The 23,076-nt window shown below is 39.5% G+C and overlaps 1 protein-coding gene across 1 annotated transcript in view; it reads right to left on the reverse strand.

Moving 5' to 3' along the window:
- Positions 1-23,076, reverse strand: part of Prp4k (Pre-mRNA processing factor 4 kinase) — a 268,851-nt gene that overhangs the window by 135,803 nt on the left and 109,972 nt on the right. The window contains 1 exon segment of the mRNA XM_067104540.1: positions 6,692-6,939. Within this exon segment, the coding sequence (XP_066960641.1) occupies positions 6,692-6,939 (248 nt within the window).

The raw sequence follows: 23,076 nt of genomic DNA on the forward strand, positions 1-23,076 counted from the left end.
GTTCTCATGGAACCTGAGGGAATGTAGCTGGCACACAAGCTCCTCCCAGGTTGGAAGAAAACTGGACCTGCCTAAAAACACAGAGGACATTGGCAAACAGTCCTGTTGAAGGCAAAGAGGAGCAATTAGTATCATGGATATGTTTTTGGAGTTCCTCAGTTTTCCATCACCTTCCAGATAAGACCAAAGAGTGGAAAGATGCACACCTCCAAATCACCCCATGATTGCATCAGTACATCTATTCTCAGGACTAATTGTGTGGACTGGGCATACTAAACCAGCAGTTTGTGATTTGGGCTCATTGCAAGTAAGTCCACAAGAGGCATTTCCCCCACAGGGACTACGGAGCCTTGCAAATCCCGAGATGCGGAGACCACTCTGAAGGTAGAACTTGCTTTGCTCTATTAAGGCAATCTGCTACAATTCTGTCTCCTCTCAGGATGAATATGGCAACAATTTCCACATTTTTTCCCTTTGTCTAAACGAAGAAGTGACTCGGACATTGTGTCCCCATGATTTTGTAAGTGTGCTACTGAGGTTGAACAGTCAGAATAACTTGAAGTTGATATGCTTGCCGCTGTCCTGTGGCATCCAAATTCCCGTAGCTCCCCTAATGTGGTTCAATATGTCCATAAACAACAACTCTCTGTTAGGGGTAAACAAGCAAGAAGGCTCCTCTCAGTTGTCTGGGATATTGCTATCACTTGAGATCCTGAAATATGACATGCAAGGTTATGCCAAGAAGACTGTCCAGGAGGGATACTGTTCACCAGCAATTTGCCAACTGCAACTGAAGATGGACTCACCCTGAAACAACTGTGGGGAATTAAGTCAAATAACCTTCTGATCCTGTTCTCCATCACTTGAACTCCAGTTCTCAATGTACATGCCGATCAACAAGGTGTAGCCTTGTTGATGTCACTAGATTCAACCCTCTCCAAGTCAGAGCCCCACTTGAATCAGATGGCTGAGATGACATCAAAATTCTGCTGTTGATGTTACCATAATTAAAAGACTGTCAAGAAACCACTGGAACCATGGTCCATGTTCTAAAATCTAAGGAACAGTTGCCAATCCAAAATACTGACCCTTGAACTGTATACGTTCTTTGACCTTAAAACTGAAAGCACATAGCTGCAGGTATCCTTGAGTGGCAGGGGTACAAGAGAATACCCTTTCCTAATGGAGCACATCATCAAGGTTACTGTTTCAATTCTGAGAAGTATGGTAGTCTGCTCATCATAAACTGAACAGCAGACTGAGGTCAATGATCAGGCACCACCTTCCACATTTTATAACTAAGAAGAGATGACTGTAAGGCCCAGTAACCTGTCTTACACCTCCACTAATAACTGCTTCAAAATAACAGCCTCACTTTACTGTCCAAAGCCATATGAAAGTCTTTAGGCTCTGGCAAATTGGGCAGTTGATCCTGGTAACTTCCAACAGCAACTGCTCCACTCTTAAATCTTTCCGCAGGCTCAAGAATTTGTCAAAACAAACCCAAATGCAGTAGACTTTGTCTCCCTTAGCAGGGGATTTCACTGTACACTGACCACCTTTTCTAGTTCAAAAACGAGACCACTGCCTTCTCATCAGAACTGTTCTGGTATAAGTGGTATAATATGAGTATCTACATAGAGTGCTTGGTATCCTGGGTTGTCTATCTCTTCAATAAGTTGGCTGGCCTAGCTGTTGATTTGTCCTTCATGGAATTGACTGTTGCCTGCAGCTCCAGTTTCTGATGTCAAAAGGAGTCAGAAGTATGAGAAATCCTTTGTAATAGTATTCTTTTTCTCCATCATCATTCCAACATGAAGCACAGAAGAACAAATAGGAGAAACTACTGCCACCTTAGTCTTCCTGATGTCCTCTAAAGACTGGGCTCACTATAAAAGTAACAAACTGACAGCTCCGATCTCCCATTCCAGCCAGTTAGCAACCTCCATGAATTCACAAAGAAAACAGTCAGAAATATCAGCCTCTGATGTTGGGTAAGATGGCAGTGAGGATGATCCCAACAAGTCATAGAAAAGAGCAACCCTGCACCTGGTGAAATTTTTCGCAGATAGCAATCTGGTCTGAAGGAGCGGTGGTATAGCCAAGGGCCTTAGCACAGCCCTTGCTGGTTCCTCTCCCCTCCAGTCTCACCCAAGCAACAGACATGATCACCATTGTACTGTTTGCCTAGGATAAGCCAATACATGCAGTGCGGCTAGGTCATCTTAGAGATTTCATGTCAAAATGTTGCACGTCAAAATGTCGCAGACAAAAACGTTGTGCTGTGCATCATTACGTCATCTCTGTCAATGGGCAAGAATTAGGTCATTTTTTAGTCTTCTATATATATATATATATATATATATATATATATATATATATATATATATATATATATATATATATATATATATATATATATATATATATATATATATATATATATATATATATATATATATATAAACAAAAGTATTTTAGAGTTCATTTGGTCTGCAGTTTAGTCAGATTGTTTCAGTCTGTTTTGGGGAAGTGCCAGCCTGTCTCGATCCAGAGCTCGCGTTCTATCACCAAAATAATTTTTAAAAGTTTCTCAATGCCTCTGGAATTTGTGAAAAAGCCAGAAAGGTGGCAATCTGTTGACTTATCATGGTTTCCTTTTCGATCGGAAAAAACTGATCCAGCTGGGAAAACCCTTTGAAATGCATGGAATATGACAGAGCGAGGTGACCGCCCGAAGCCACCTAAAAATGATGCTGCTGTGGAAGAGCCAGGGCATAATCATGGGCCCAAAATGCCATCAGTATCATGTCTAAAAAGAATGGTTCAGTGTGTGAGGCAGAATGTGCACGAAGCTCTGCCAAATCCCATTTCCTGGAGGAGCTGCAGCTACCAGATCGGTATGAAGTCAACCAGTCTAGGTTGTTTTTCCCATCTGAGTTAATGCATTTGACAAAGGATATGTGCACCTGGCTTACAAGGAAGCCATGAAAATGATAAGGAATTTGTAATGAGCCTCTTGCAATATTCTGAAAATACTTAATAGAAAAACAAATGAAGGATATGATATCGATATCAAAAGTTGGAAGGATATGATTATTAAAAACATATTTCCCCAGGAAGTCCCACTGCATCCCTCCTCGCGGGCCTGGGTGGACAGAGATTCTTGGTATGAACTCTGACAAGTTGCAGGGGTGCTTCACAATATGTACAAACACTGACAACATTTTGCTATGGCAACATTTTGACAGTGACGACATATTGACATGTGACAGTGTGACAGGTGACATTTTTGTCTGTGACATATTGATGCACAACATTCTGACGTGATACAATCTTAGACAGACTCATTCCTGGTCTCTACCACATGTACTTTTTGGGCTCCCAAGGCCATTTAAGACCACAAATGCAGTAAACCCAATCTAAAACTTCATCGAAAGAAGCCTCATTTTGAACAGGTGTGGCTACAAAGCCTCATCCTTATCTGATTGTTGCACAAGAATGATGCAGACCTTAAGGGAGTCAAAACATGCTCTATTTCCAGTTGTGAAGGAAGTCTAAGGATTTGTCTGCTGGGAATCAGAAAGCTTCATCTCCAGAGCAAGTCATCATAATCCCTGGTGAAAGCACGCATAGCTTTATTTTGCTGGCAAGGTATGTCAGTGGCTTGGATAAGAAATGTCACTATATGATGGCAAAAGAGATGCAGAGTAATACATTCACTTTCCATGAAGGATAATAAATGACAGCTCAGTACTAAACTAGCTGCAGTTCTCTTTCAAACAGGAGTTAACTCAGTTTGGTGAGAGGACAAATCAGAGGAAAACTTTTTCAAAATACTGTTTCATAACTAATAAAGGCTCATCAACTCAACAGACAGAAACTTGTAGTTCTGATCTACAAAAAAGTATGAGTTCTTTGAGTGGGCACCAAGCAGTCACAGTTGGGGGAAATTCTTTAGTCAAGAACAAGAAGAGGTCTTGGTAGCACCAATACCTGAGTTAGATAGCTTAGGAGCCAAAGAGACTTCAGAACAGAAAGAACTGACACTCATCTTGACCTTCAACAGTAAACAGGCTAAGTTTGTCTCAAGTCACTGTCTTAATTGAGATCTTGGACATGATCATCAGCATGGTTGGATTGGAGTGATGACTTCTACTGACATGAATGGTCACTATCAGAGTGACAGCAGCTCCTCCAGATGTCAACAACAGCACTAATGGCATAACTGTAGGAGGAAGTTGCTGGTTATATTGGCCATCCAATCAAAATGCCCCAACTAGTGATAAACAACCACCTAAGTGGTGATATGGGTCACACCATCAGAAGCCGACTGTAGCAATCTGGGGAGCAAGTAATGGGAAAGTCTCATGTCGAGGCTGATCAGGATTTTTAATATTCTTAGACTTTTCCAAAGAAATATAATTGTTTCTTTATGTACTAAATATTGGTATAGGCAGCTACTGCAACTGAGGAACAAACATCAAGCTGGTAATGGGGTCAGGGAACAGGTAGGAAAGCAGTCAACAAACCAGCTGTGGGAGCAGGCACAATTTGTGAGTGGGTCAGTGACTGGGATGGAAGGGGTAAACAGACCATTCAAAAGTATATGAAGCAACACTTGGTTGGGCAACCAACAAACTCCAAAGATTGGCAGTTTCCAGGATGCAAAAGACTCCTGCAGACATGGAGATCAAGGTCAAATGTTCAATCGCAGACAATGAAGATAACGTTTACAATAATGGTTTTATACAACTCCTAAGTCCCTTTTGAAAAAACTTCCACTACTCAAGCAACCAGTCATAACACATTTCTCATGTGAGATCCAGACAAAGTTGTCCACAGAATCTGCTGCAAAGAAAGTAAGGATTCTTACCCAGATTCAGCATAAAGGCATAACATTAATGATCTGAAAGGGTTGCACATTTTTGCTAAAGCATCCTAAACAGTTAAGCACAATAAACTAACACAACACCAAGCACAGCACAAACACAACACCAAGCACAGCACATCTTAGTAAAGAAAATCATAAGCTGTTAATGTACACAAGCGCTATGAGGTAAGCATGGATAACTTAAATATTTCCAAAGTTAGTTTGTAATAAAAAAAAATTAAAAACACCAATAAACAAAAGTTACATTTAAGGCACAAGCACTGAACCAAGGAAACTAATAAAAAGATAAAATTCTAAGAAAACACAAGTAATCCTAGTAACAATAGAACACAGAACATGTAACACTGGCTGAAATGCACTTAACAATCAGCAAATCAGTGCAAAATTGTAAAATTCCTAACAATTCAATTTATGTGCTAAAAGTGCCCACAAATATTAAACAAATAAGAAACTAAAAATCTTAATAAAGTTTAGCAGAAGATAACCAAATTGCACAAAAACTAACTCCACCAGCTAGCTGATCCAACAGTATGAAAGGCAAAACCAAACTGCAATACAGTGCATGTAAAACAGGAAACTCAGCAAAGGCATGAACAACACTGATAACCACAAAAACTGATCAAGAGGCATGACACTGGAGACCCCAGATGGCATCTGTGCAGTAACTGATACCACTTCTAATAACATTTGGACTTGAGTGTGCATTGTCGAGGGACATACAGACCATGAATGTGAGCTGGGTGATGGGGGTTGATTAAAAGAAATTCCAGACTACTATATTAAAAAAATCCAAATACCTTTCCATAGCTAATACACTGTATAAAAATTTAACTAAAAAAACCAAAATCTGAAGCCACCACTAATTCACCATGTGCAGTACTACCTTGCATTTCATTTTCGCACTTTTCTGTTTTTAAATCAATATTTAAACATTAAAATTATTCTATGAAAGCACGAATAAACACAGCCCTTTCCAAGTGAAGATACTATTTTTACCATAATTCTTTCAAATACTATTAATGAAAAACTACCTTAATTTGAATTTCCTGAAGAAACAGTGACTCAGAAATTCAAAGCCAAGAGAGAAACCTACAAAATTATATATTTAAGAAAAATTCCTGATTTGAAAGATTTTGTTAAAATGGATAGTTTAAAACCTAAGTTGTATCTCTACTTCAGTACTTACTGCTATAAGTACATGTCTGATAGTGCAATGCTAGTAGTACCTGATAATACATTACGGCAACCAGCCAATGCTCAGCCTTAGATCTCACAGGCAGAGAGGAGTCAACCCTGACCAATCGCTGCGCCATAACACTCGTGGGAACATAGGCACGCTAGAACTCTCAAACACATGTCATTTACTGATTTCCTTGATGGTATCTATGGGCCTAACACTTTTCATAAGCAATTCACTGCTGGCAAAATTGACTGCAGCATTTCTCTTACTCTATTCCTTGAATACATACATTCATTACTCCCATATTTAATCTAAATAATTTTAAGTACAACTCTTAATGAACCACTGATAAATCAACATGAACTGCATCTCCCAATGGTAGTAGCTTGAACTTCCACCCATTCAAAGGCATATGTTCATACTAATAGATGCATTTCTCAAATTCTATGAAAAAACTTTGAACATCTTACAATTAAACAAGCCAGTAAATGGGAAGCATTATCATGAGAAATATTCCCACTATAAACTACGTTTGTTACCAGTTTCAGGACAGTGAATGAATTATTCAAACTAATCAAAAGCAAAACTCATTGGCATAACATGTAAATATCAAATACCTGCTTCGCTTTCTCTTTTTGGGTTTGGGTTCCCGGTCCTTTTTCCTTTCTTTTTTCTTTATTTCTTCATTATCAGAATCCTCAACAGTCACAACCTCCTCTCTGGACACCTTGGTAATCTGAACATCATCATCCTCCTCCTCTTCACCTTCGTCTTCCTCTACTACTTGTGGTTTCTGAACAATAACTTCTTTGTCGTCATCTTCTACATCACTCATATATGCCCCAAGGCATGCTTGAAGGGCTGCCTGGTTTGATAAATGGGTAAAAAAAAATTTGCATTAACCACCAAGTACCCTGGAAAATCTTAGTTTGCATTGCTTAAATGATAAATCATGACATAATTATGCTGAGTTGAATTCTTACACAAATAACTTATGAAGTCTGGATTATATTAATAATACATCATTCACATGGAACATTTTTATGTAGCACAGATGAAAAAATATCTAAAGTTGAGGGCTTTCTCAACTTAATAAATATTACTGTACACTCCCAACTGGTGATCTCACCAGATAAAAAAGAACAGTACTATAATAAATACAGTACTGTATATGTTAATTAATTATTCAAATATGCCTACCCACTACCCAAAATGCCTACATCATTCACCTTGAGCACCAGCAACTCCAAGTTCAAAGCAAGATTTACGAAGTGTTTGGTGGACCCCATACATAGTATGGGGCATTGAGTTTGGAAGGTTCTCGTCCTATATGATTAACATCATTACTTTTGCCTATCAGACAGATGAAGAATGACAGATCATGCATGAGCCACCTGGCTCCAATGGTAAGACCCCAACCCCTCTCTTCATTGTCCGTGAGTCTTTAGTTTTAGTCACAGCTTTGAGCAAGATATCCTTCTCTTTTTGCTTTATCCTTTACCTTGCATCCATTCCATTTGGTCTCTTCCTAATTAGATTTTTAATTCCTGGAAGTTTACCTTTTTCCTATTTTTGTATCTCAAATAAGACAAACTATTCAGGCAAGACTGAAGAGACACAACTCCTTATATCAATTTATAATAATAACAAGACTTCTAAAACTAATCTATAACAATGCCAGGCCTTAAGTATTTTTTGCTACTAATCTGATGCAAATCCCCTACCAACACCACTCCAACTTTCCTCTATCATGTCAAGAAAAATAACTACAACAACCTTCTATCAACAAAATATGTTCGCTAAAGGAATACCCTAAAGGCAGTATACTTAGTATGATGGCCATGGACACATCACAAGGTCATTAACTCTGTGTCAACTGATAGGTCTTCACTTGTAGAGTATTCTTTATTCCATACTGTAATATTATGAAGTCTTCATTTGAATATAATAGGTATTTCCATGGCATTTAATTTATATAGTCTTATCTCTTGTGTTTTATAAACTTCTCTTCATCAGAGTGTAGCTGGTACATGAGGTTCCTTTAGGTCATGTAAAGATGTCTGTTATAGTAGTTTTACTTCTTCTGATGGCTCAACTCACATTGTGGCAGCCACCCACTGAGAGTTGCTAGAGAGAATTAAGATACATGTTGCACAGGTATATAATGCAGAAGGGTAGTTACAGTTGGTGGGTCAACTGTTGTGCTGAATGCCGACTGGCTGGCGGGCTTATGCTGCTGCTTACGGTCCTGGAGGTGTTGTGATCCTCTCGGCCTGTTTGATGGTGCTGGAATGGGTAATGAATAGGCCAAGAAGACTGCAACACCAATCAAAATTTAGCACACTAATCAACCTGCCAACTGTAAACTACATACTATAAATATATATATATATACACATATACAATATATATAAATATATATATATATATATATATATATATAATATATATATATATATATATATATATATATATATATATATATATATATATATATATATATATATATATATATATATATATATATATATATATATATATAATTTGTGTGTGTGTATGTGTGTGTTTATATATATATATATATATATATATATATATATATATATATATATATATATATATATATATATATATATATATATATATATATATATATATATATATATATAATCACTTTTATGTAAGGCCTAATATAAAACGGTGGAAAAAATTACGACAAGGTGACTAAAGAAATTCTGTTATATATATATATATATATATATATATATATATATATATATATATATATATATATATATATATATATATATATATATATATACATATACATATACATATACATATACATATACATATACATACATACATACATACATACATACATACATACATACATACATACATACATACATACATACATACATACATACATACATACATACATACATACATATATATATATATATATATATATATATATATATATATATATATATATATATACAGGCAGTCCCCCGTTATTGGCAGCCTCGTTACTGGCGATCTGGTTTTGTCTAGTGACGACGATAACCAGATTTTTGTCGCTGATAACCAGTTATCGGTGCTGATCGCCTCTTATTAGCAGCGCTGATCACGGATATCGGCGCCGCTAACCAGTTATCAGCGCCGCTAACCGCTTATCGGCGCCGCTAACCGGGGATCAGTGTTATTATCGCCGATTTTCGGTTGTCGTCACACTGTCGGGAACGGAACCCCGCCGATAACCGGGGGACTGCCTGTGTATATATCGGAGGGGTTCTGTTCCAGGGGTGTGATGATAACCGAAAATCGCCACTAACCGAAAATCAGCGATTCCCGGCGGCTTATCAGCACCGGCGCCAATTTTTCGTTATCGGGCGCCTCTGTTAGGTATGTATCAGCGCCAATACCCAATTATCGGTGCCAATAAGCGGAAATCTGCGATTTTTGGCACTTCGTAAAACCAGATCGCCATTAACCGAGCCCGCCATTATCCGGGGACTGCCTGTATATATATATGTACATATACTGTATATACATATATATAACATTATATATATACAGTATATATATATAGTCAGAGGAACTAAAACTACAATAACAGAACATCTTTATTAGAAAATACAAAAGTGACAAATTTTTTAAGTAATTTGTATTTTTCCTAACATACAAACCTGAGGCCTTTACATATGGGATTAACTTTCAGCAAGCTGGAAATCCGGCCATTAAACTTAAGGGCAGAAGCACTGCCCACCAAGTCTTTGTGCATTCAATTCTACGCAGTTTACCTTTTGGCCCAGGTAAGAGGTGGGCCCTTAATGTAAAGACCTCAGGTTTGTATGTTCGGAAAAATACAAATTACTTTAAAAATCTGTCATTTGTTCCTGTACAAATACAAACCCTCGGTCTTTACATATGGGAAACTTACTTTTGGAGGGAGGATTCTGAGTAAATATCTGAAATGACTGGTAGTTCGGCTCACCTGGGTACTACCTTCCTGGTCATGAAAGAGCAAAGGAAGGAAACCATACCTCTGACGTATTGAACAAGACAGATGTTCGATCGTCAGAATTCTGGGCATTTTGAATTAAAGGAATGTAATATCCTTGATCTGAAAAGGTCTGGATGAACTCACAGTGTCGGAGACTATAAAGCTAAGAATAAGCAACTGGTTTTCTCATAGTCAGTCCCGCCAGTCCAACACACACCTCCTTGCAGCTGCACACCTTAAGTGAGATGCAACCTGTCCCTCAAGAGCTGGATGAACTACATGACTTGTTAAGCATCCACCATAGGATCCAAGGAAAAGGAGTCCAAGGATCTATAGGAAACGCCCCAAGGTAAAAGGAGATGAATGTGAGCTTCATGATTACATTCCATCCTAGTGCTCGACTGACCAACCTGAATGCGATGGACAGACCGGTGCCCCTGGCCTCGAAAGATCTGGCCAGAAACGTGCTGATGTCCACCAGGAAGTTGCGGGGTATTATCGTTTGATCATCTCACTAGTCAGAGAAATGACAATTCGGACACTGTTTCTCGGCCAACTCGAAGTTAACGACAAGTCGTTGGCAGTGGGCTGAAAGTCTAGTCTTCATGGAGGCAACAAAGATGCCATACTGTCATTGGAACCACAAGACCATGTTAGTGGAATGATCAACCTCACTGATCACCTTCGAAACATGTAGAACGGAGAAATGCGTAAGCTTTCAGATGTAAATGGATACCAGTGATGTCTTGCTTTGTTCAAGGGTGCAAGCAGACAGAACAAAACAGCGCCAACTTCAGTAAGTCGAGAAAAGAAGGACTAAGATCAAGCTTCTTCAGAGGTTGAATGAATTTCCAGAAGACAAGGTGCCAAGATCAACTGTCCTTATCTCCTGACTTCAGCAAATGAATTGTTGTAATTACATCCATCTTGCTTGGGATGTGTCTGGTTGGCCACTGTACTGAATGTACTACTGTCTACTCGTGTACCTGTACTGCAATAGAGTAGATGAAAGGACACTAGGACCTTTTGTTGACCATGGCACTACTGTGGAGTCGTTGCTATCACACCTAGGAGTGTCTATCTTTGGATCTTCAGACTCTTGAAAGTCTAAAAGAAAGACCAGTGCTTAAGTTCCAAGAAAGGAAGCTAGGAACCGGATGTCCTAGTCAATGTTTCGAAGAACGAAAAATCTCAGGAGGAGGATAGTGTAACCATGGCACTACTTTGGTGTCATTGCTATCAAAGGAGTGCTTATTCAGATCCTAAGACTCCTGAAACTGTTTTCAGATCCACATAACATTCTCTCCCTCTCAGGTTGTGGATCAACTGGTAATTCCAGCAGCAGCACCTATTGCTTACATCTCCCACTCCTCAGAGGGGTATTGTAATTACATCAAGTCAAAAGAAATGGAGCTCTTAGACACCACTTCTTGACTGAGTATGAACCAAAAACAAGTTGTTGGAACTTAGTTTGGAGGTGCTGTTGATCTCCTGACAAATCAGGCAGAATGACGGGAAGTTGTAAGCCCAAGATTTGAATAAATGGATGCGAGAGATGTCTCCTAGGTGCCAACAGCATCTGAAATTTCTAGGAGGTCACCTAACCAAGTATTGACTAGCCCCAACGTTTCTAACGGTATATGCAAAAAACATCTCCTAGATGTCAACAGAATCCAGTGATCCAGGAGGTCACCTATCCAAGTACTGACCAGAGCAATCATTGATTGATTGATTGATTATGAAATTTAGGTCTTGAAGACCAAGCACTGGAACCCATCATGATTATTCAGTGCCGTAATGGAGGTGAAATATATAAATTAATGATAAGATTGATAATGAATATGTGAATGATGACATACTAGTAAAATTCAGTGTTAAAATATGAACGTAAAAAATGAAGAACGATATTAGATAGAACCAACAAAAATATAAGTATATATGAGGGGCGCGGCGTAACAAGGTGGCATACCGCCGAACTGGTTTTTTTATTGTGAGCGAGCAGCTAAAGTAATCCTGTACACACACTTTTGTCCCCTTATGTTACTGGCAAAAGGTTGAAAATCCATGCAAAACAAAGGGAAATTTCAGCGAGTTCTCACTGCTATATCATAAGACTCGTCATAAAAAGGAGGCAAGCGGCAACCAGTGAAGGTGCGTGGGTGGATGTAGGAGGATGTTTTGTTTTATAATATTTTCATGGAAATTTTACTCAGATATGTTATAATAATAATTTTAGAGCATTATTAGGATAAATATTTTAGGTTGTTTTCACAAAAACATGCTTTAATTGCCGTATGAAAACATTTTCATTGTGTTCATTAACACTTTACAATCTTACATTACTCACTTTTTGTGGTTGTGGCCGCTAAATGACAAAACATACTATAATGATTTTTGCATATGTAATATAATAAATTTCCTTTAAAATGAGGTATGATTCATAGAAATCGTTTGGCTGGTTTTTCTTTTATAAGCGTTTTCATAGTTGGCAAACTTTAAATGCGTTTTTATCATTTTTTAAAAAACTTTTTACCTTATTACACTGCGCCACTCATATTAAGCTTTTATATTCAAAATATATACTTAGTATAAGAATAAATATGACAAAAATCTTTATTAAATATACTGAAATCATATCTCATTAAAATAACCAGATTCTTTCAGATAACTCATAAAGTTATCTACCTCAACATCATCATTTCAAATTTCTAAAATAGTCTTCCCAGCTAATAAGTGCTTTGTCCTGAGGCCATTAAATTTAGGACAGTGCACCAGCATGTGCTCAATGGATAGCTGACCACCACAATGAGCACAGATTGGGGCACTGGCTCCCTTTAAAATATAGCTATGAGTAAAGTGGGTATGGCCACTCCTAAGCCGTGTTAGGATGATCTCAAATTTTCTGTTAGGATTAAAACCCGAACTCCAAAAATCGATACTTTTTCTAATGTTTCTGTACTTACTATTTGTGGATAAAATGTGGGAAATCCATCTCTGCTGCCATTTTGTACAAATGTATTGTCTGATAACTGGACACATATCCAAATGTGGCCCCTTATTAGTTAAGAAATCACATCTTGCAGCATCCTTTGCTTTACTGTCAGCCAGTTCATTCCCTTCTAGATCAGTGTGCCCAAGAATCCAACAAAACTTTACTGATTTGTGGCAAACAGAAAGATGAAAAAGCCACCCCTGAGCCTTCTGAATTCAGGGATGGGTAGGGTTAAACTTCTTTAGGGCTTCTACAACACTCCTTGAGTCACTAAATATTACTGTGGATTTAAATTTCTTATCAGATGCAAGATTTAAATCATCAACTATGGCTGTTGCTTCAGCAGTGAATATGGATGAGGAGTCTGATAACTTTTTTATATATGATTCCCCCTCACACACCACTGCACATCCTACTCCATCTTCCAATTCTGATCAATCAGTATAGACTGTCCTGTCATTTTATGCCTCTCATCACACTCCAAAAACTTGTTTCTGACTTCTTCTTCTGGACGATCTTTCTTCTTTGTCTCTTTAATGCATACATCTATTGCTGGAATAAACCATGGAGGGATAGCAGGATGTTTAACTTGTAGGATCTTCTACATTTTTATGCTTTCATCCTCCAGTTCACCCAGCTGTCTGATTTGAAATGGTACTGAAGATCTAGATCCCAAAAGACTTGAGTCACACTGTTTCAAGATCTCAAAAGAAGGATTCTCCTTCGAGCTTTTCAGCCGCATGGTGTGTCTCAAACCTAGCTCGTGCCTCCTTAAGTCCAGTGGTAGCTAATGGGAGTCTACATAAATACTTTTAATGGGTGAAGTTCTATACGCTCCAGTGCAGATCCTTAGCCCCATATTATGCACAGCGTCCAATTCCTTAAGTTTTAGTCTTGAAGCAGATGAGTATACTTGGCAGCCATAGTCTACCTTAGATAAACATACTGCATTATAAAGCCTCATCAATTTCTTATCAGCACCCCAATTAAAATTAGATACTTCTTTTAAAATATTTCATGACCTTTTCACTTTCACTTTTAACTGCTCAATATGATTATTCCAAGTGAGCTTTTCATCAAAGACCATTCCTATAAATTTCACTTCAGTGGAGTAAGATAAAATAATTCCACTTCAGGTAAGAGTTGGAATGGTTTCCTTAGTTCAGCGTCTGCAGAACCGAACAGCAACCATTTTAGATTCGGAAAATTGAAACCCTTGCTCAATCGCCCACTTGCTCACTTTATTGATGGCTCTTTGCATGAACCTGCTTGTAGATGCTGTATCATATCCGGTGCAGTACAAGCCAAATCATCTACATATAAAGACCCTTTTACTGGTGACGATATCTTTTCTAATGCTCCATTAATGGCAATAGCAAAGAGGGCGACACTAAGGACAATACCCTGAGGAACTCACTCTTCTTGTAAGAAAGGTCGTGATACATGTTTCCCAACTCTTGCCTTTATATATCTTTCTGATAAAAACTAATTTATAAGTCTGATCATTTCTCCTTTAATGCCCATCTTATAAAACTTTTTTATAATACCATAATGCCATGTGGTGTCATATGCCCTTTCCAAATCAAAGAAAACTCCTATTGTTTGGCTCTGTTTAGCAAAACCTTGTTTTATTTAGTTTGAGAGCCCAAGCAAGGGATCTAAAGTAGATCTAGTTTTCCTAAAGCCAAAGTGGAATGGAGAAAGCAGTTTATTTGTTTCTAAGTGCCATACAAGTGTGGTGTTAATCATATTTTCCATCAGCTTACAAACACAACTGGTGAGAGCTATTGGTCTGTAGCTGCTGGGTAAAGCAGGATCCTTGTTTGAGATGTTTCAACATTTCATAGAGTATTTTATCTTCACCAGGGGCTGATGGTTTGGTATTCTGCAAGGCATCTTTGAGTTCCTAAATTTTGCATTATATGGTTCAAAATGATTTTCACTTAAATCAAGAGAAATCTGGGCATTTCTAATGTCTTGGTATTCTAGAGAATAGTTCTCTCTACTTGATATTCTCAAGAAATGTTCTCCTAATTTTTCTGCAACCCTCTCTTGTCCATGAGAACACTCACTAAATTTCTTCCAGTCTGCTTCATCTACCTTCCATTTGGGAGGTGACTCAGAGGGCTGATTCTTAACTGTTTTTTATATTAACTGGGAAGTGGTCACTCCCATTTGGATATTCATTTACTGACCATTCATAATCATTGTGAACACTAGATGAGTAAAAGCTCAGATCGATAGCCGAATAAGTATTGGAGTAGATGTTATGGTAAGTCATGGCTCCATTATTGAGTATAGTGATATTATGACCATCCATAATACCCTCCAACATCCTACCCTTGGCATCTGTCATGTTCCCACCCCATATGGGGTTGTGAGCATTAAAATCACCGAGGAGGAGGAAAGGAGTAGGAAGCTGACTGATCAGTAAATGAATATCATTATAAGTGAAATCCAAATCAGGAGGAAGATAGATGGAGCAAACTGTAATCTGCTTGTCTAAAATGAAAGTTACTGATACAGCTTGGATATGAGTATTAATTGATAGCAAGGAGTGTTGCACCGACTTATGCGCAATAATTGCTGCACCTCCCTTAGCTCTATCTCCGATTGGTGGTGGAGAATTATATAAGCTGTAATTTAACCCAAGATTATATTGTGTGCTTCCAAGCTTAGTTTCCTGGAGACACAATACCTGAGCTATGGTCATGGAGCAGTACCTTCAGCTCTTCACTTCGAGCCCTAAGACCTCTACAGTTCCGTCGTAGTATTGACGTGAAAACTATTTTTTGGGCTTGTTGGAAGGCCCTTTGAATGGAGCCTTCTCATTTACTCTCTTTTGTTTATGAGTATTATCAAGAGATGATTTGGAAAGGAATGGTCTTGTCAGGTTTGGTTTATTATCTGTTGATTTACTGGTGTCATTTTGTTTCCCCTTCTTGTCAAATTTGTTTAAATTCAGGCTGGGGTTCTTGCATCAAGCTCAGTACTTTGTATCTATTACTAAGTGATGCATGTTTAATTGGAGGAGAGGATGAGGGGGAACGTCTCCTCTTTTGGTGCTTTTGCTCCTCAGTCTCCATTAAATCAGGCAGAGACTCTGCCTGACACAATTCCAAGGTGGTTGGGTTAAGTGTCATCTTATCCTCCTTGCAGGCTTGTGCTCTAGCCTCAACAGGCCGGGCACCTGACACAGATGGCTGGGCCACTATCACAGGGGTAGATGCACCTGCTACATTAGAGGGTGCTGCCACTGTACCCCTAGTGGCAGATAGGGGTTGTGGCTTAAGAACTTGAGCATAGCTCCTAGGTTGTTGTCCTAATTGTCTTTTGCAAAACCAATACTTATATGCTCTGCATTGGCTTTATTTAGTACAGACAGTTCAAATTTGTAAATTTCACAATTTTTGTTATTGGGTTTATGTTCCAGCTGATAATTAACACATTTTGTTTTTTTATTACATTCATCACCATGATGGACACCAGAGCAGTTTATACAAATTTTAGCATTTTCGCAGTTTTTTGATGGGTGGCCAAACTTAAAGTAATGATAGCACTGCATTGGTCTTTGCTGGAAAGGGCGTACTCGTACCCTTTCATTTTCAAATATGACATGAGAAGGTTAAAATGATCATGTTGGCAATAGCTGCCTTTTTCACTCTCCAAACTGAAGTGGGGCTCATTTCTAGAATTTCTTCTTCTGCCATGTCATAAAGGTCTTTATCAAATAGTACTCCTCTCCATAACTAAAGCTTAAGCGGGGCTTCATCTTCGTAATCATTTCATCACTTTTTATGTCCAACAAGGTCAGCATATATGCTTGGGTTGTGGATTTGGCATGAATAAGAACGGTATTCTTCCCAAGCGAGAAATATCACCGCTCTTTATTCCTCCCACCTTTTTCTGAAGAAACCTGCAAAATTTATAGCAGTTGTAATTTACCTCCTTGGCTGAAGCTACCACCCACAAAGGGAGTTTAGGAGTCCTTACTTCTGCATTCTGGTTTCTCTCTGGTTTATCCTGAGCCTGTTTAGATGGCACATAAACATCTATTTCTTTGGGAACTTTGTCTGTTACGGCTCCTCGTACTGTAGCTTGACTTATCTGTATGGCACTCATCATACTACTAGTCTTTAGAGCCTCATCATGGCTACTAAAGGTAAGGTAACCCACGCTTCCCATTTAGATTTAATATCAATAAAGTTCATCCTGATTTCTACAACATTTCCAAATGATTTCAGAGCTGTTGAGATCATTTCATAATCACAACTGACTGGTAACTCTTCGATATGGAGCATTCTCAAATTTTTCACACAACCTGGCTGTGTTGAGGATTTAATTTTGGATGAAGATTTCCTAGAGAAGCCCATGTCCTTGCTTGAAGTTGTCATCAATGAAGCATGGCCAGAGGGTCCAGGGGAGGGGAAGTCAAGAGGGGAAACAGGATATTTGTTATTGCTGCTTTTTGTCAATTTATTTTTGGAGAAGTCATCAACATTTGGAGAAATTTCAATCTCCAAGGTGGGTGCAGAGGTCATCATCTGTGCCAGAACAGCACCATCAGAGGGTCCAGGGGTACTCAAATCCTTACAAACGCTAGACATAAAGATTTGAGAGAGGTAAAAATAAAAAATAATAATAAATCTTAAAACCTTAAAAAGATATCAGGCTTTCATGGGGTTTATTCTTCCACCAATGGCACAGGTGAGAACTGACTCCCAAATGTCCACATCCCTACCCTACCCTACCCCACAGGGGATGGCACATGATTATAGTGGCCCAAGTGTAAGCCAAACCTGCTTACAAGGGCTGAAGGTATTACGAGAATACTATCATCCCCACTCTAATTGTGTTATGGGCAAACCGGATAGAGTGGCGAGAGTCCTATCCCCAGAACCAGATCCCCCCTTGGAATCTGTGGTCCAGCCCTAAAGAACAGTTCCACCTGATATCTCTCAGGTCTGAACATTATCGGGCAGCTGATGGTCCTACCACAGTTTTCACTATTTAGCTTCAGATATAAACCCAATCCCAGTGATGATATCTTTTCTTGTTTATCAGGTCCAATAAATTTTAGCAAAAGCGGAAAATTCCACAAAAATTAATTCAAGGAAAAATATAATGGTACTGTATTTGAGACTCTTGGACTCAAAACCGGGAACAGATTCCTGGGGTTCAAGAGCCCCTCACCACGTCAAAGTGGTCCTAAATTGAGGGGGCCAGAGCAATCATTGCTAACTTCGTTGACCGGACGAGAAGCACTATTTTCAATGTAGCATGGTTGCTGGCTGTTATGCCCATGGTCCTTAGAGACAGAGCCAAATAGTAACAGACTCGGAGTGTCAAAATTGAAGGGCTAATTGACCGTCTTCCTAGATCGAGCAATTCTCCAAAATGTTGAGGTGTCAAGACCAATTTTCCCGAACACTGACCCTAGTGACCAAACTTCTCTGTCATACATCCATCATCCTGGAATGCATCTCGTTGACCACTGTGCTGAGTGCGCTACTGCAAACCCGTGCACCCACAACGTCAATCGAGGAGGTGATAGGACATTAGCGCCCTTGTACCGTGGTACCATTCCTTAACATCACTATGGAACACCTATCCTCAGATCCTGAGGTTTGGAGAGCTAAGAAGATCCAGGTTATTGAGGTGTAGATTAGGTCTGGTTAGGCTAAGTACCCAACCTAACCTAACCCAACCTAGCCCCTTGAAGAGCAGGTACTACCTTCTGGTTGATGCAATAAGACAAGAAGTCCCAGGATATTGAAGTGCAGGTTTGGTAAAGTTGGGCTACAACTAGTTAGGCTAGGCTAAGTTATGTTAAGTACCCAACCCAACCCATCCAACCTAGCCCCTTGAAGAGCATGTGACTACCTTCTGGTTGATGCCATGAGACAAAAGTTCCAGGATACTGAAGTGCTGGTCTGACAAGGTTAGGCTACAACTAGTTAGGCTAGGCTAAGTTAGGTTAAGGACCCAACCTAACCTAACCTCTTGAAGTGTAGGTGAATGCTCTTCAGTTGATGATTTGAGGCATGAAGTATCCCTGGCAGGGAAGTGTGTACAACACCCCAATGTGATAGTTGTTGTCTCACCATTAGGCTAAGTCCTCTCACCTCTCTGAGAGAGGAAGAGAAGGAATGGGGAGACCTTGTCAAAGACCAGGACCCCTCTTTCCATCTTCAAGAATCAGGCTTCATCCTTGTGCTGAAAAGAGTATTGCAGAAGAGGACAGTGAGGCTCTTGTACTGAGGAGTAGGCCTAATCTGTAGATCTATGGAGCTAGAAAATAATTCTGATCACGAGGAAAAAACCTTGCACGATCAGTATTGATCGACTCGTTTTGGAAGCGTAGGATGGTATGGTTCTACAGAACTGCACTGTAAACAAAATCAACCTGTAGGCGAAAATGAAGAATCCAAAGAAACCTGTCCTGACAAACTGTAACTACCCTGGCTCAGGGAGTTGAAAGTTAATATTAGCATAGTAACAATCAAGAGTCAAGGTTCGAATGTGAACAATGAACCAGAGATTTCATCCTACCTGTAAAATGTTGAAGTCTCTGGCTGAACACAAGTGAAAGACCGTCAATTCACGCAATGACGGCCATAAGGGTCTGACAGAACTAATTCATTCATTCGGATGTAGGCCGTGAAATGGGCGTTGGATACTATGATGAAAACGAGCGGTGAAGGTCGTAACGAAGATCGGAAACATCTGGAAGAACAATCCATTTGTTTGAATGCTCTGGTCATTCATTCGGTGATGTGGACGCTTACTGAAAACAGAGGCTGACCGATACCGATGAATAAGACCCCGTCAACTCATGTCATGAAGGACATAAAAGTTGGCAGAATGATCCCATTCGCTCGTATGTAGGTGGTATGGTAATGTCCGCTGGCTGTTACCAGATGATCAAGCTAAAACATGTACGTGAGCGAAAGGCATTGCACAGACGTGCTGTTGAGCCATTTGAACATGGGTTGTCATCTTTCTAGATGTCCACAGAAGTGCTATCAATGCTCTTCGCTCGACAGAATTGAACAAGGTGGTGATCAGACGGGAATCGGTGCTTCAACATGTTATGGCCATAGGCCATCCCGTTCTCTTTCCAAACCTTCGCGTGAACATCGTCAATGGTCTGTTACTGGACACACCATCCCGAGACAACTTCCACACTCCCCTCCAATCACACAACATGAAAGGAAGAGAACAATCCCAGTGTAGTCAAACTACATCGGTAACATTACCAATGCAGAAACATACCGGAAAGAAGCAGCAACATGCTAGGGAGCTCTTTTTGACCCCTGGTGAAAGAACCTTTCATTAAGAGACAATTGGCATACTGCAGCTTCATCAACATGTCACGGACATGCCATATTGCACAATGAATTGACCGAGATGATCAACAATGTATAATGACACATCTTACTTTTACCTATCCCTGGTCTATGGACACGTAAATCACGCAGCCGCATTCTTTTTCTTAGAGAGTAACCATCTATGCACAAGAGGCTCCAAGCCTACGTCCATAGACAGGAAAAACAAAAATATAAAACATGATATTCACAATACCAACCAAGGAGAGTTGTTATCGGTCAAGTTGCACATACATATATTCCTTCCAAGCAGGCATGGACGTGTCACGTTGTATGTTCGTATTATTCCTTCAGAGCAGACACAGATGTTTCACGCTGCATGTACATGTAATGTAATTCCTTCGAAGCCAACATAGATGTGATTCGTTGCATGTATGAATAACCCTTCCAAGTAGACACGGACATGTCACTGCACATACATGTCTGTGTCACGCCGTACATACATATATTTCTCCTTGCAGAATGTAGTTCAATGGGCGTTTGGAAACAGCAGTGACCTCGTTGCCGACACTGACATGATTTGTTGCATGTACGTATAATCCTTCCAAACAGACACAGACATGTCATTGCACATACGTGTAAGCCTGAGTCATGCCGACGGGTGTTGAACACAGCGACCTGGCACTGTCCCCGAAAGAACTGCTGGGGAAAAGAGAAGGCAAATGAAGAATGCTGTACAGACAGAAGACGAAGAAGGCTTGATTCTACCGCAAAACCAACAAGAAACCTGCAGGGCAAAGCAGCTCTTGCATCTACAACACACAGCTACGAAGAACTCACTCACGAAAGGAGGAGTAACATGGTATTCCTTCGAAGCAAGACATGGATGTTTCATGTTGCACAGATGTGTCAAGCCAAGCATGGCCGTGCATCCTTTCTGGCTGAAGAAGACAACATGGGAGAGGGCTGTACTGACGGAAGAATCAAATAACGAAGGAGAAGGCATGACTTCTGCTGCAAATCCAAAAACGAAGGCACTCAGGAACTGTTACCAAGGAAGATATCCGACTATGGAAGGAACTTCCCGTACAGGAAAAGGAACACGAAGGATGAAAACTTATCTACTCTGGAAATGGCGAAGTTGTTAGAAACTCAAAAGGAGCTAACAGCTTAACAGCATACAACGAAGACTGTTTGGGGGTTTGTTCATCATCACAGAAATGAAGAGAGAGGGGAAGGAAGCAAGCCTTCGACTTGCACCCAACCCCCAAAGACGAGGCAAGAAAGAAGACAGGAACCATAGACGGGAACTTCCACTGATCCTGGAGAGCAAGCTGGGACGAAACGCATGGTCAAAGATCTTGCGATATCAACCTCCGTGTTGAGGGAGAGGGGGGAAAACTTGCTAGATTTAGGCAAGAAGAATCCTTGTACGACTGTATACAAAATCTTCGCCTGGAAACACGAAAATCCTGCCTTGTCTCAAGCCTCTCAATCTATACAACATCTGAAAGACTAATACATTACAACATTCCAAGAAATTGTTTAGTTGAAAATGAAAACCACTGTTTGTTCATGAAAAAGCATTTCAGAACAAGGAGAACAAGAATGTCGAAGAGGGAAGTTCTTAAAAATGAGGTTGAGAGATACCTAAAAATAGGACAGTTGGCAGTCAAGAGTTGGACACTATCCCTCAAACTCTCCAGTTACTTGATAGAAAACAAAACAGAATACACAAAACAAACACCAAGGAGATAGGTGTTGGGTTTGCATAAAGGCTACAACAAGTCAAAATGGCTACGTAGCAAGAATAAGTGAATATATCATTACGGAGACAGAAAAACATGTTGAAATGTTTCAACATATCAATATGTGCAAAGTATAAACCAAAAAATATATAAACATTATAAAAACAAATATATTGAAGCACAGAAGAAAAAGTTGAATGGCAGGTCAGAGAAAGAAATGCATGTCTATATGAGACGGCAGCCAAAAGTTAACTGCATACAATTGAATGTTCACCGACTTGGTGGGCAGTGCTTTTGCCCCTACCGTCGGTAGCTATTGCCATAACCACCTTGCACAAGTTTAACGGTCGGATTTCCAGCTCACTGAAAGTTAATCCCACATGTAAAGACTGAGGGTTTGTATCTGTGTAGGAACAACTACTAAAATATAAGGTCTTTACATGACTGTGTAGGAACAACTACTAAAATATAAGGTCTTTACATGACTCGTATAACAGAATGTCTTTACATAACCTACCGAAACCTAATATACCAGCTATACACTGACAGAAAGTTTATAAGAGACATAAAGAAGACCTATACAAATTAGAAGCCGTAGAAATAGCTCTTACATTCAATTTTACTGCCCTTGAAGTCTCTGTTTCTTATAAAGTCGTTCAAAAGTTGTGTGCAAAATCTAGGAGTGAACACACATTTTGACGTTGGGAAAAATCACTTGTTATTATTTTCTTAATTGAAGCTGGACTTATGCCAGTATGGGTTTTTGTCCTTGGACAGCTCACATTCCCTTCATGCCCATCTATCCATAATGGTATACCTTCGTAATAAGTCTGACCTAATTTTGTAACCGTCCACGAGCGGTGATAACATGACAACTATGACAGACACAATGATGGATGGACAGGAATGCAGACAGACAAACGGA

This window comes from Macrobrachium rosenbergii, chromosome 5 (genome assembly GCF_040412425.1).
Source record: "Macrobrachium rosenbergii isolate ZJJX-2024 chromosome 5, ASM4041242v1, whole genome shotgun sequence".
In the NCBI taxonomy this organism is placed as follows: domain Eukaryota; kingdom Metazoa; phylum Arthropoda; class Malacostraca; order Decapoda; family Palaemonidae; genus Macrobrachium; species Macrobrachium rosenbergii.